Here is a 15134-nt window from a genome sequence, read left to right as displayed (position 1 = left end):
GTCCAGGTACTAAAAGGTATACCTCTTTAAGGTGGCAGCACTGAACCATAATGAGGTAATGAAAACAGCATATGCACACAATCACCCTTCTCAAAAAATACGTATAGTAGACACTGCTACCTTTAGTTGCCTACCCAAAGATTTTGAGCAGGAGGGACCATCTGCTTTTCCCCTCCCAACTGTATGGCTCCCATCAACATCACACATGCTGTTATTTCTCCTATCTTAAAACAAATGAACAAACAAAACCCACAACTTTGGACCCATTTCAATGCCTCCTTTGTTTGTTCCCTCACAGAATAAAACTCCTCAACAGGTGTCCACACTCACTGACTCCAAAGCTCTTCTTTTTCTGACATACCAAAATCACAGATTATTTTATTAAGTTCAAATTTTGAAAAACTGCAAAACTACATTTTGTACCACTTTCAGTTTTAAATATAAGACATGACTTGCACATAACACTTGGCTTCTGGTTATTCTTCTCTACTGTATTTTTTAATAATTTTTTAATTTTTCAATTGCAATTGACATACAGTATTATATTAGTTTTAGGTGTATAACATAGTGAGTAGATATTTGTATAACTTACAAAGTAGATCACCTTAATAATTCTAGTACCTATCTGACACCATACATACTTATATTATTGACTATGTTCCCTATGCTTTACTTTACATCCACACGACTGTTTTTATAACCACAAATTTGCACATCTTAATCCCTTCCCCCTTTTCATCTGGCAACCATCAAAATGCTTTCTGTATCTATGAGCTTGTTTTATTTTTTAATTTAAATTCTACATATAAGTGAACGCATATTATTTTTGTCTTTGACTTAATTCACTTAGCATAATACTCTCTAAGTACATACATTCATGCTGTTGCAGATGGCAACATTTCATTCCTTTCTTATGGCTGAGTAATACTCCACTGCATATATGCACCATATCTTCATTCATTTGTCTTGATGGACGCTTATATTGCTTCCATATCTTGCCTACTGTCAATGTTGCTGCAGTGAATATAGGGATGGTATGTCTTTTCGAATTAGTGTTTTGAGTTTCTTCGAATAAACATCCAGAACTGGAATTGCTGAGTCCTTCTGTCTCTTGTTATAGCCTTTGTTTTAAAGTCTCTTGTCTAATACCCTAGCTTTTTTTTATATGTTTCTGTTTTCATGAAATATCTTTTTTTATCCCTTTATTTTTAATGTGAGTTGGTCTCTTGTAGACAGCATGTATAAGGATATTGTTTTCTCATCCATTCAGTTACTTTATGTCTTTTGATTGGAGCATTTAATCCATTGCATTTAAAGTAATTGTTTTTAGGTGTGTATTTATTGCCATGGGGAGAGAAACATCAATGTGTGATTGCCTCTTGCATGCCCCTCACTGGGGACCTGGCCTGCAATCCAGGCATGTGCCCTGACTGAAAATTGAACCGGAGACCCTTTAGTTTGCAGTCTAGCACTCAATCCACTGAGCCACACCAGCCAGAGCTGTTATTCTCATTTTTTATCTTTTCTTCTTCTTCTTAAAGAAGTCCCTTCAACATTTCTTGTAATAATGGTTTGGTGGTGATAAACTCCTTTAGATGTTTCCTGTCCTTGGAAGCTCTTTATCTGTCCTTTAATTCTAAATGATAGCCTAGCCAATGAACACATAAATAAATGGAACAACAAATCAATGTTCCTCTGTTTCTCTTAAAAAAATATATAAAAAAAAGGCCCTAGCCTGGTAGAGCTCGGTTGGAGTGTTGTCCTCATTCACCAAGGTTGTGGGTTTGATCTCTGGCCAGGGTGCATGCAAGAAACAACAAATGAATTCACATATAAGTGGGACAACAAATTAGTGTTTCTTTCTCTAAAGAAAATCAATAAAAAATTTTTAAATGATTGCCTTTTTGGATAGAGTAGTCTTGGTTGTAGGTCATTCTTATCACTTTGAATATTCTGTGCCAATCCCTTTTGCCCTGCAAAGTTTCTGTTGAGCAATCAGCTGATAGTCTTATGGGAGCTCCCTCGTAGGTAACTGTTTTCCTCTTCCTGCTTTTAAGATTCTTTGTGTTTAAGCTTAGCATTTTAATTATGATGTGTCTTGGTGTGGGCCTCTTTGGGTTCATCTTGTTTGGGACTCTCTGTGCTTCTTGGACTTGTATGTCTATTTCCTTTGAGACAGGTTAGGGAACTTTTCAGTCATTATTTCTTCAACTAGGTTTTCAATTCTTTGCTCTCTTTTGTCTTTGTGGTAGCCCTATGATGCAAATGTTGGCAAGCTTGATGGTGTCCCAGAGGTCCCTTAAGCTATCCTCACTTTTTTAAAATCCTTTTTTTCTTTTTGCTGTTCCAATTGGGTCTTTTCTCCTACCTTATCTACCAAATTGCTGATTTGATCCTTTGCTCCATCTAGTCTACTGTTTATTCCCTCTAATGTATTCTTCATTTCTCACTGACTACTTTTTATATTTTCTATCTCCTGTTTTTGTTTTTCCTATCTCTTTGTTAAAGTTCTGACTTCAGTGAGCATCCTCATTAACAAGTGTTTTGAACTCTGCATTTGGTAGATTGCTTGTCTCCATTTTGTTTATTTTTTTCTGGAATTCTGTCTTTTTTTTCATTTGGGACATGTTTCTTTGTCTCATTTCAGCTGACTTTTTTTTTTTTTTTTAATCTATCAGGTAGAGCTGCTACATCTCCTGGTCTTGATAAGAGTGGCTTTATGTAGGCAAGTTGCATAGTCTCCCTGGTCACCTAAGCCAGGTGCTCCACCTATGTCCCTTGTGTGGGTTGTATGTGCCCTCCTACTGTAGTTGAACCTTGACCATTGTTGGCATGCTGATGGGGGGGACTGACTCTCAGGCAGACTGGCTATGGCTATAACAGAAGCACTATTGTGCAGGGGCTGACCCCATGGGGCAGGATTTGCTTTGGTGGGGCTCTGGTGCCTGTTGAGTCTGCCCCTTGGGTGTACTGTTTGTGGAGGTGGTTCGGGGGGTACTCTGGTGTGTTGGTTCTAGAGCTTTTTGGGAAAGGTCTGGGGCAGGCCAATGGCAGCCACCGCCTCTGCTCTGCCTGGGGCCATTTCAGCTACAAAAAGATCTACAGATTTTGTTTGTGCTAGGCCTAGAGGTTCCTGAGAGAGGCTAAACTATGGACTGAGACTGGCAGCCCCTAGTGGCAGACTTGCAGCTGCTTAGCAGGGAGATGTCTCCGATGCTTTTTCATGCCAGTCATGTTTCTAGTCACCAGCTAATCCCATGAAACTCCGAGGTCACCAACAACATCTAGATTGCTAATGATCAATTTTAATTTCTTTGTATCCTTAACCTAATAACACCTGACACAACTGATCTCTCTTTCCTTATACACTTTCTTTGCCTGCCTTCCAAGACACTACCATCTCTTCATTTTTCTCTTATTTTACTGATGGTGCTTTCTCAGTCTTCTTGTCTGGTCTGTGTTAATGCTGGAGTACCCAGTCCTCTCCTCTGAATGCAGATGCACTTCCTCAGGAATTAATCTAGTCTTGTGACTTAAATACTGTCTATAGACCAGACTTTTCATACAACTCCACATGGATTTCTAATCAGACAGCTCTAACTTAACATGTCCAAAATGAACTCCCGCTCTTTACTCGCAAACCTATTCCACTATGGTTTTTCCTAGTTGACAGTAACTCCATCCTTTCATTTACTCAGATCAAAGATGTTGACACAATCCTCGGCTCCTGTTTTTCTTTTAAACCCCACATCTAAACCATTAGAACATCCTATCAACTTTACCTTCATTATATTCAGAGTCCATATACAATTTACTCTGATCGGTGATCAAGAGGATTATTATAATAGCCTCCTAACTTTCCTCTCAGCATCATTCAATCTGATAAATGTCTAAAGAATTAGAAAAGAAGACCTATTACTGAATGCAGTGATTTTCAAAGTGTTCCCCTGAACCAGCAGTAGCATCAGCATCACCTAAGAACTTGGCAGAAATGAAATTTTGCAGGACGCCAGCCCAAATCAGAACTGGAGGGTGGGACCAAACAATCTTTTCTAACAAGACTTCCAGGTGGTTCTGTTGCATGCTCAAGTCTGAGAGTCACTAATCTAAAATATTAGCGACCAATAATTTGGTCAGATAATTGTTTAAAATATCAATTAAATAGTGAAATGTTATAAAGTGAAATGATACCTACTTTACACATTTACCTTTAAGTAAAATATAGAAATAAACACTCACCTATTAATTTTTTAAATAGACTCCAGATTTTTAAAAAACGTAGGTGTATGTTTTGTGTGTGTGTGTGTGTATAAATCATTGTTCATAATTTCTAAGTTCAATTTTTTTACAGTGGTAGGAGGCTTTAAAAGACACTTGGGAAGAAATGTTAGAGAATGCTTTTTATTGATTTGTTTAATTTTTGCATTCCCCCATGTCTAAATCTGTCTTGCTTATGCTTAATTTGGTGATTTTTTTTTTAAGTCACTACTTTTTACTGAGCCTTTCCAAGAATTCATTATACAGCAGTTTTCATAAAAATGACACATCTTTTTTTGTACTGCTATTTGTTTACATAATTTTAATTAAGTTACATAAGTATAATAAGTACAAGTCACATAGGCATATTTGTGAGTAAACACAAGAGACTTTCGATAAGCACACAACAGAGCTGGAGAAAGTGAGAGACGAACAGAAGGCCCTTTATGTCAGCAGTGTTCAAAGGGCTATGAAGATCAATCAGCATGTTTTGCAGAGCAATTGAAAAAAGGTTAATCGAGACAGCAGGTTAAGTAGAGGTCAGTTTAGAGAGCTCCTATTGTCATTTATGGTTCACTTACACAGGCAATATTTGTTGAATAAATGTTGAATCTTGACTTTTTGAATTTGTGGAATGTATCGAGTAACCTACTTTTTTGTTGGTCTGGATGTAAAAACTGTTACCATTTTAGCTTATAACCACATGCATTAACAGGTAATGCTATTACTTTTAAGTGCTAAATAGGTATTGAAGCTTTTTAAAAACTTACCTGGCATCCTTCTGCTGAAAAGTCAATTGGCTGTCTAATCTCAATGTTAGTAGCTGCTTCTGGTGAAGTGCATCATTAAGTTTCTCCTCCAATTCTTCAATCTTAATAAAGAAGAAAAGGTAAATTATCTGGTCAATTTTATAATTTATTATTAAAAAGCACTTAAAAGAAATAGTGTTTTACATGGTTAGAGGTTTTTTTTTTTTTTTAATCCTCCTTTAAGGCTAGATATGTTTACTGATTTTAAGGAAAGGAGAGGAAGAAATGGCAGGGAGAGAGAGAGAAATATCTATCAGTTGTCTCCCATACATGCCCCAATTGGGGATATAACTCGTGACTCAGTTATGTGCACAGACTGGGAACTGAACCCATAACCTTTTGGTGTACAGGATGATGCTCTCACCAAACCACCTGGCAAAGGCTAAATAAATAGAGGCTTTTTTTTTGTAGTGGTTGTGTCCACAAACTACAATCTGTTCACACAAATGATTTTTAAATTGTTGTCTGAAACTGCTATCTCATAATTTTTTTTCAGCCAGGCTGTCATTAAGACTCTTGTTTTCCCTTAACCCACACTTACTAAGAAGCCTATTGACAACTGGGATTTTATGTTGGTGTCTCACCCAGGTAATTATTTCCAGGCCAGATCTTTCACTTATATTTTATATCCATATATCTGACTACTACACATTGTCAATTGACTACTTTAAACAGCCAGAATGGAACTAGTCATTGACCTTGCCTAATCTTATATTCCTTACATTTCTTTAGTCTCCAAAGGGGGGGAAAAAAAAGCCATGTTTGATATGGCAAATTTTCCCTCACTGCTTAGTCTGATCAAACACCTTTTTTGTTTGTTTGTTTACTTCATAAGTAGCTGTCCAAACTGTACCATCCTCTTAAATACCCACTGACAAGTCTTCAGTCAGACCCTAATAATAATCACTCGGATCGAATATAAGTTTCCTCACTGGTTTCCCTGACTCCAGTTTTGTCAACCTCCAAACCTGTCTTCCTTTATTTTACTCAATGCATTTTCAAAATGCTATCAAATATTTCCCCAGTTTTTTAAAAAAATTTAAATTGTTGATTTTAAGAGAGGGAGAAGGAGGGAGAAAGAGAGGGAGAGAAACATTATATGTGCCCTAACGTGGACCTCAACTGACAACCCAGGCACGTGCCCTGACCAGGAATCCAACAGGCAATCTTTCGGTTTGAGGGCAATGCCCAATCAACTGAGCCACACCGACTGGGTTTTGTTTCCCCAGTGCTAACTCTTCAGAGGATCCTGTCTTCACAATAAATTCCAAATTTCATGGCATATTTTTTTGGCGCTTGACAATCACTTACTAGTAGCTTAGAAAGAAACACTGTTCCAGCCAAAATAAGAGTTTGTCATTCTCCAAATATGTGATGTTCTCTCTTAAGCCTCTATGAACCAGGATTTTGGAAATTTAGAAAATTCTTTACTCTCTCCCTGTCAACTCAAGCAATTCTTGTTCATGCTTTAAAATAAATCAGTTTAACTGCCAATCTTTAATACCACGAATCATCGACTTCTTTCTCACTACTGAATCATTCCTATCATTAACCAAACATGTCCCATCTCCCACTAAAACAAAGAACAACATTCCCTTGATGACACCACTCCCTTTGCTCTATTATCGTTTCTTTGTTCACCATCAAAGCATATGGTTTTCGTCCCACATTAGTCCAGTAAAATTATTCTTGTCAAAGTTATGAATCACCTCCACAATGTCAGGCCGAATGACTATTTCTGCATATTTATCTTACCCGACAGCATGATTTGATTAAGCTGACTGTTCCATCTTCTTTTGGCTTTCGTGGTACTACTCTGTGTTTTTCTCCTAACTCAATGTATACTCTAAAATTTCTCAAGTTCCTTTGCTGCATTTGCAGCCCTCTTTCATTCCTAGGTCATGTTATCCAATTCCATGATTTTAGGTCCGTCTATATGCTAATGCACTCACCCATGGGTGAGATGCTCACCCATCCAGTCGTGGGTTCTTCCCTAAACTCCAATTTGTTACAGCAAATAGTCAAGGAGCACTAGGGAGTTTACCCCATTGGCCAAGATGGCACAGGGAGGGTTCTTTCATGTGCCAAAGAGCTAGAGAGATGAATGGATAAGGCCTCGTGTACTCTGAAAGCTAGCGAGATAATTGGGTAGAGAGAGAAAGCCCTCCCCATCCTATCACTATAAGAACCTCGGGCTTGGGCAGGAAGGCGAGATAGTCTTTGAGACGGGAGTCTGCCCTTCTCTGAGATCAGCACCGAAATAAGCTTCTTTCCTTGCACCAGCACCTGTCTCTCAGGTTTGGTTTTCATTGCCACAGGGAGCTGAACCCACTGTGTTTGTTTTCAAACTGACAATTCCATTTAGGAGTCTAACAGGAATCTAAAGTTTAAACATGCTCAAAACAGAACTTGTACTTTACCTTCCAGATCAGTTTTTTCCCACCCTTTAATTTCTCAGTAAATGGAGTCAGGTGATGAAGCTAAAAATGTACAAGTCTTACATAAGGCAATAGCCTAGTAACTATCTTTTCCTTCTATCTTAATCTATCCGTAGTTTCTTACTTCAGTGTTATTTTGAATATAAAAATCAGGATATGTTACTCCAATTGCCTAAAACCTACCAATGGCTTCTCTGATCACACAGTCTAAAACAAAGCAAGGGTTAAATGAACACTGTTGATGGCCCATATCCAGCCCATGTCCTGTTTCTGTACAGCCCATGAGCTAACAATGGGTTTTAAATTTGTAAAGGGTTGTTTAAAAAAATATATGTGATAGACCATATGTGGCATGCAAAGCATAAAGCATTTACTTTCTGGCCCTTTACAGAAAAAGTTTGCTGACTCCTTATCTAAAGTAGCCATTGCTAAGTGATGCTATGCCACATGACATTGAAGATGCCTTGTTTAATTGTTTTTTGATCATGTCTCTCACTTGAATGTCAACTTCATAAATATGGGACTGTCATATTCATTGCTACATTCCCAGCAACATCTCAATAAGTATCTTAAATCAACAAGTAAAACCATATTCCTCAGTATAACTATTTTTCAAATCAAGAACACGGTTACTCAAAGGACAAAATGTTCTTTTCCAGGTTACAGCTTTTTCAGTTTCAACTGACTTCGTTTTTTTAAGCGTATTTTATTGATTATGCTATTACAGTTGTCCCAATTTTTTTCTACCCCTTATCACCCTCTGCTTTGTATTCCCTTCCCTCCAGCATTCCCCCCACCTTAGTTCATGTCCATGGGTCATACATACAGCTTCTTTGGCGTCTCCATTTCCTATACTATTCTTAACCTCCCCCTATTTTGTATCTACCATTTATGCTTCTTATTCCCTGTACATTTTCCCCCATTCTTCCACCTCCCAAATAACCCTCCATGTGATTTCCATTTCTGTGATTCTGTCCCTGTTGTTTGCTTAGTTTGTTTTTGTTGTTTTTTTTAGGCTCAGTTGTTGATAGTTGTGAGTTTGTTGTCATTTTACTGTTCATAGTTTTGATCTTTTTCTTGGATAAGTCCCTTTAACATTTCATATAAGGGCTTGATGACGATGAACTCCTTTAGCTTTACCTTATCTGGGAAGCACTTTATCTGCCTTTCCATTCTAAAGGATAGCTTTGCTGGATAGAGTAATCTTGGATGGAGGTCTCTGCCTTTCATGACTTTGAACAGTTCTTCATAGACCCTTCCTGCCTGGAAGGTTTCTTTTGAGAAGTCAGCTGATAGTCTTATGGGAGTTCCTTTGTAGATAACTCTGCCCTTTTCTCTTGCTGCTTTTAAGATTCTCTCCTTATCCTTAATCTTGGTTAATTCAATTATGATGAGTCTTGGTGTGTTCCTCTGTAGGGCCAACTTCTTTGGGACTCTCTGAGCTTCCTGGACCTGTATGTCTATTTCCTTCACCAGACTGGGGAAGTTTTCTTTCATTATTTTTTCAAATAAATTTTCTATTTCTTTCGCCTCCTCTTCTCCTTCTGGTACTCCTATGATTCAGATGTTGGAACATTTAAAGTTGTCCTGGAGGTTCCTAAGCCTCTCCTCATTTTTTTGAATTCTTGTTTCTTCCTTCTGTTCCAGTTGAAATTTTATTTCTTCCTTTTGTTCCAAATCATTAAGTCCTGGTTTCCTTCCCTTTACTGTTGGTTCCCTATATATTTTTCACTTTGTATGGCCTTCACTTCTTCCTTTATTTTGCAGCTGTACTCAACCATTTCTGTGAGCATCCTGATTACCAGTGTTTTGAATTCTGCATCTTGATAGGCTGGCTATCTCCTTGTCACTTAGTTCTTTTTCTGGAGTTTTGATCTGTGCTTTCATTTGGGCCATATTTCTTTGTCTTGGCACACCTGCTATGTTGTAAGGGGCAGAGCCTTAGGTATTCACCAGGGCTGGGCAACCCTCTTTGCTGAGTTGTGGTGCTGTTTGTGGGGGAGGGGTTAGAGAGAAAACAATGCTGTGTGCTAGACTCGTGCCCCACTTTCAGTCACTTCCCCTACTTCCCACAAGTGGACTGTGCTCTTTCAGGGGCTGCCCTGGTGCTGATTCCTGGATGGGTGGCCTTGTATGTGTTCTAGGTTCCCATGGGCCCCTCTAACGGACTCCTCTGTGAGACTGGGAGTTTCTCCCACCACCAAAAACCCCAGAGGTTTTCCAGCCAGAGGCTTTTGAAGCTTTCTTTTCCCTGTGCTGGAACCCTGGGCTGTGTGGTCTGTCTCACTCCCTGGTTGTTCCTCCCGGTTTATCCGCATGCAGATATAGGACTGTCTGGTCTGCCAGCTGCCATCTCACCTACCTGGTCTACCAGTTGCCTCCTTGACATGCATCCTCTATTCCCCCGCTGCCCATTTCTACCCCTCGTACCAATCTGGATTAATGTTTCTTCTTCAACTCCTTGGTTGTTGGACTTCCATACAATTAGATTTTCTGGAAGTTCTGGTTGGTTTTTGTTTTTAAATTGGTTGTTATCCTTCTTTTGGTTGTGTGAGGAAGTGAAACATATCTACCTATGCCTCCATCTTGGCTGGAATCTCAACTGCCTTCTAAATTAAGTCCTTTACCTCAAAGACAATCAAGCTGGGAAGATGCACCTCTTCATTTCCCAAGCCATAAGGAACCCACCAATCTCTCTAATGAAAATTAAAAAGCTTTTGGCATTTTAAAAACTGATGGGCAAGAATGAAAAGGAAGGGATTAAATAAGTGTGGTAAGGAAAGGGATTTAGACAGCAATGGAAGGGTTTAAGTATAAAGCTAACAATTCTCTACTATCAAGAAGTTTCGCCTAAGCAGATACCCTTCTAAGTTCTCGGTTAGCAAGCACTGAATGGGAAGCAGAAATCAGTATTCTTAAGTTTCTTTGGACTTAGCTGTTCTTGTTTTTAGACATGAAGAAACTAAATCAGCAAGGATCAAGATATTCATAGTACTACACTATGATAAACTGTAACATCAGCATTAACTGTAATAAACACAAACATTGTATTGGTGCCATAGAGGTGTAGAAAGATGTTAAAAAGAGTCATATATATATGTATTTCCTAACTAAAAGAGGCCTTGATGAATAAGAAAATCACTCATCTCCCCAAAATCATGTCTTCCCTTCCTTTTAATATTACTCTGATTTTTATCAGTGACAACAATGTTCCAATTAAAAACTTAAATTTTCCAGCTTACCACCCCTCTTGGTGGGGGGTGGTTATGCTATATAGTTCTGGTCAATTGTAGTCACTGGCTTAAACTTCTGAGAAAGCTCTTTAAAGGATTCATTTGTCATGTGCCCCATTATCCAATTATTTTTCTCCTTATTTTTGCCTGGAACACAAATAATACAAGAGGTATGTCAGCTACCTGAGATTTTGAGGTGAAAACTACATGATAAAAACAGGTATGCAGAAGGTTAAAGAAACCTGAGTTTCTAATGATATTAAGAAGTAACCATACCAGATCCAAAGGACTTATTTTCACATCCTGTTATACCAGAGATGTCAGTATTTTTATCTTGCTTAACCTACAGTTTCCACATCTCTGTTACAAGGCAGCCAGCATTTTCCAAATCTCCGATTTAATACCTGAATTTAATTCCTGAAACACTGGACAGCAGGTTCAATCTTTTTCCACAACAGAAATACCTATAACATTCATAATATTTGACCATTCAGGACTAGTCGAATGCTTTCAAGCATTCGACAAGAAGTTCAGTATCTTAAAATCGGGTCATTTATAATGTGAAGAGGAAGAACAGGTTCATATTCAGCAGAATCTACCTTTCCTGTTACTTTCCTGCAGCTATAGTCTAGTGAAGGAAATTTAGTTTTTGGGATGCCAAAATGTGAAATTTTCATCTTTGTATTCCCAAGGCTCTGCTCTGGTAAGCTTTAGAGAATAAATTAAGTGGCTAAAAATACTGTTCTTTCATTGATCTCAAACTCACACTTTCTCAAATTTTACATCTCTGAAAGTGGAATGCATCTTATGATCTAAAACACGTAACAGTTTAACTTGGCAGTTTTTAAACTTAGTGATACATGCAATGACCCATTTACAATCAAGGTGCCTTGCAGTAAATGAATTAAAGGAAGACTAATCCTTCTACCATACGATATTTCTTCATACATGTGACAGTGAACATCTTACCTCCAAGGGTTCTCAGACTAAGCAGAATAATAATAGACAAAACAAAACAACAACAAAAAAACCCCATGAGAATGTACAGTAAGGCAATTTATTCTGGAGAGCAGTTTGGCAGAAGACTAAGTTAAACTAAATATACATATACCATATGAGCCAGAAACTTTACTCCTGATTATATATGTCAAAGAAATGTTCACACAGACGAGAAATGTCTCCAGAGGGCCAATGCTGCACATGGTGGCAAGGAGTCAGAGGTAGTCTGCGGGCCTATCACTGTGGGAGTTGACGGATAAATTGGTGGATGGAATTATGTGGAGGTTGGAATAGATGACTAGATATACATGAAGTAATATAAATGATTTTAAAACAGGGCTGAACAGAAAGCAATTATAAAAGAGATGAAATCTAAAAGAGAACATGCGATTTACATTTATGCAAAGGAAAAATATAATACCCATTTTCAAAATTAAATGTTTTAAAAATAATTAAAATTAAAATAGTTGCATAGAGAGGAGCAATGGAAATGCGCTATAGGAATAAAAGGAATAAATATACAAAGTGAAAAGTGATCTTGCATGGATCAATGATTTATGTGTAATAAACTCAGGAATATGATTGTCTTCCACATTTGCAGTCCAAGTAAAAGACCACAATAAAATAACTGAACTAAGCAGCATGGGTATAAAAATAATACAGTGCTGAATAAATGTAGCCACTACCATTATTTTGTTAGACACCAAGCATCTAAGAGCTTATGTGTATTGATTAATTTAATTCCTCCCAACAACTCTATTTAGTAAATACTATTATTATTCTTATTTCTCAGGAAATCAAGAAAAAAAAAGTTAAGAAAATTTCCCAAAGTAATGAGTAGGGCTGAAATTCAAACTAAACTGTGTGTATCTAGAATTGCAGCTCTGATCTGATATACTACAGAGCCTCTCATTTCTATAATGTAAAGGCTATGATTAAAAAAAAAGAGAAGCCATTTATAATCCAGCACAATGCAATTTGAAAACAATTTTAAAAATGGCCTTCAAAACCCCATAAGTCTGGATATGACACTTAAAAAATATTTTTTGACTGAGTGGGTGGACTAATGAATGGGAGACTTACCTCGGGCTTCTTCAATGAGTAGCGTAAATAGAGATCTTGATGGGTGAAGATATATAACCCAGTAGCATTACAGAAGTCCATATGAGGAGTGAAAGCATTATGAGTAAAGGAATAGATACATGAAGCCACTGGATACACTGCTAAAACACCAAGTGACTGAGTGTGGGTAGGTAACTGTATAGAGAACCCAGGTGTCAGGAAATCCGCTTGGATAGAGTATGGGCTTTATTCAGACTTCTTGATATGAGTCCTGCCTGCCTCCATCACTTTTATCTGAATGGCCTCATTATACTATTAACCATTTGGGGCTCTGTCTCATCAGGAGCAAAATGGGATTCATTCCCACATTCAAGAAATAGTTGAGCACTTATTATGTACCAGGAACTGATCTAAGTAGTGGCTATACACAGTGAATACAAAGAAGTCCCTGGTCATCATGAACGTCACAGTCTACTAAAAGAGACAAATACCAAAGCAACAAACAGAGTTAGGTAGTCCTATGAACATATACATATAAGACACAGAAAATAAAGGGAGGGTTAAAAATGAGTATATTATTTTAGTTGATAACTGCAATAATAACAAATACTTACTGTGTACTTACTAAATATCAGGCACTAGTCTAACTTAGTCTATTGATTCATTTAAGATGATTGCTCATGTACAACAGCTCTCATCCCAAAGCACCTATATCTCAAAGAGTTGCAAGGATTAAACATAATAACATATGAAAAGTGACTAGTACAGAATAAGCATTTAATAAATGTTAGTTATTAATATTAAAATAAAATTGCCTAAACCATTTGTTTACTTCATCAAGACTTGCGGTTTAGGATGCTTTATTTTTCTAGAAGCAATGGGCAAGATTCTGAAGTACATCAGTATACATAGGCAAGGGCTGAAATTGTAGACTGACTTAGCAAGAGAGAAGGTATAAATGGAACAACCAAATGGGAGGGGAGGATAGGAAGAGATGGGATACAGAGCAAAGGTGGAGGGTTTGCCATTGGAAAGATTTTCTCAGGATAGAAGTAGTAGAGTTAAGAAGTGTCTCCTGTCTTTCTGAAATCATTGTAAATTTCTTATAGCTAGTGACAACTTCATGAAGTCTTACATACAATACTGCGTAATTATAAACCACCACACAAAGCAGAGAAACAAGGACCGGGATATCCCTTCTTAATTGGCAAACACCACTTGTTAAAGACTATGGTACTTGAATTTATGCTTGGTACTATGTCACAGTAACTATCAAATTGAAAGATAAATATCGAAAATATCAAATAAAAAGACACTCAAGAAACCAAATCTCTAAGGCAGAGAACTATAAAGATTCAATAATAATTATGATCTTAACTCTTCCCTAACAAATTAGCCGCATCAGGGTTGGTTCTCAACAAAGCAGGTAACTTGGCTAGGGAAAAAAACCTACAAAAATACACCTCACACATGCTAGATTTTAAAAATTGTGCCTACAGAAGCAATTCATCCTTGCCCACTTTTAAGTCACCCTTTCTTTCAGTACTTTTGATACACAGAAATATTATTCACATACACCCCTTTCTAAAACCAGCTTTCAAAATCTATGCAAGGAAATATAATTATCTCAAGTTAAAATTATATAAATATTTAATTCTTACTTATCTGCAGCTTGAAAACAATAAATCAATTAATTACATAATAAAATTTACACTGATCTTACCTTTGTAAGATAGTCTACTTTCAAATTGTCGATCATCATATTTTTCTGGGATAGTTCTATTTTCAGTAACTGAATATTATGAAGTAGTTCTTTCCGTTCAATTAGCTGCCTGGTGATTTTGATTTTACCATCTCGCTCTTCTGATGAGGAAATGTCATCTGTAGGAACGGTTGTTTCCAAACTAATATCTTCAGATTCCAGAGAGCTAGAGACATTAATTTTTTTTGATGCCTTGACAATTTTTTGAGACATTATGGGTCAGTTTTCTTCTCCAATTCTATTTCAATTTTCTGTAGGTTAAAAAAGATTAAGTTAAATGATTCAAACAATCTCTGTGGGAACCGTATTAAAGCGATACTAAGGATTCCCTAAGTAATTATGAGACAATCTAAGGATCCCAAATCTAGGACAGATTGGTACATTACTGCTCAGAGCAAACATATTAAGTCAAACTCATTAAATCCTATTATAAACTCAAGCACTTGGATGAATAAGAAACCCAGTGTTCAGGAGAGGAATCTTATTAGGTGGAAACAAAGAAATTGATTAGATAAAGGATAAAGCTCTAATGCCACTAATAAAAGCAGCATATGTTCAATATTAGAGAAATCAC

General features: G+C 37.2%; 1 protein-coding gene across 1 annotated transcript in view; it reads right to left on the bottom strand.

Moving 5' to 3' along the window:
* PIBF1 (progesterone immunomodulatory binding factor 1) overlaps nucleotides 1–15134 on the bottom strand; it is a 185309-nt gene that overhangs the window by 169219 nt on the left and 956 nt on the right. Inside the window, exons 2-3 of the mRNA XM_045839110.1 lie at nucleotides 14522–14811; nucleotides 5028–5128 (exon numbers count right to left, since the gene is read on the bottom strand). Coding sequence (XP_045695066.1) covers nucleotides 5028–5128; nucleotides 14522–14773 — 353 coding nt within the window. The 5' untranslated portion in view covers nucleotides 14774–14811. The remainder of the gene's footprint in view (nucleotides 1–5027; nucleotides 5129–14521; nucleotides 14812–15134) is intronic.

Source organism: Phyllostomus hastatus, unplaced genomic scaffold (assembly GCF_019186645.2).
Source record: "Phyllostomus hastatus isolate PE091 unplaced genomic scaffold, TTU_PhHast_1.1 phas_contig_29, whole genome shotgun sequence".
In the NCBI taxonomy this organism is placed as follows: Eukaryota; Metazoa; Chordata; class Mammalia; order Chiroptera; family Phyllostomidae; genus Phyllostomus; species Phyllostomus hastatus.
This window is presented reverse-complemented; position numbering and strand designations above follow the sequence as displayed.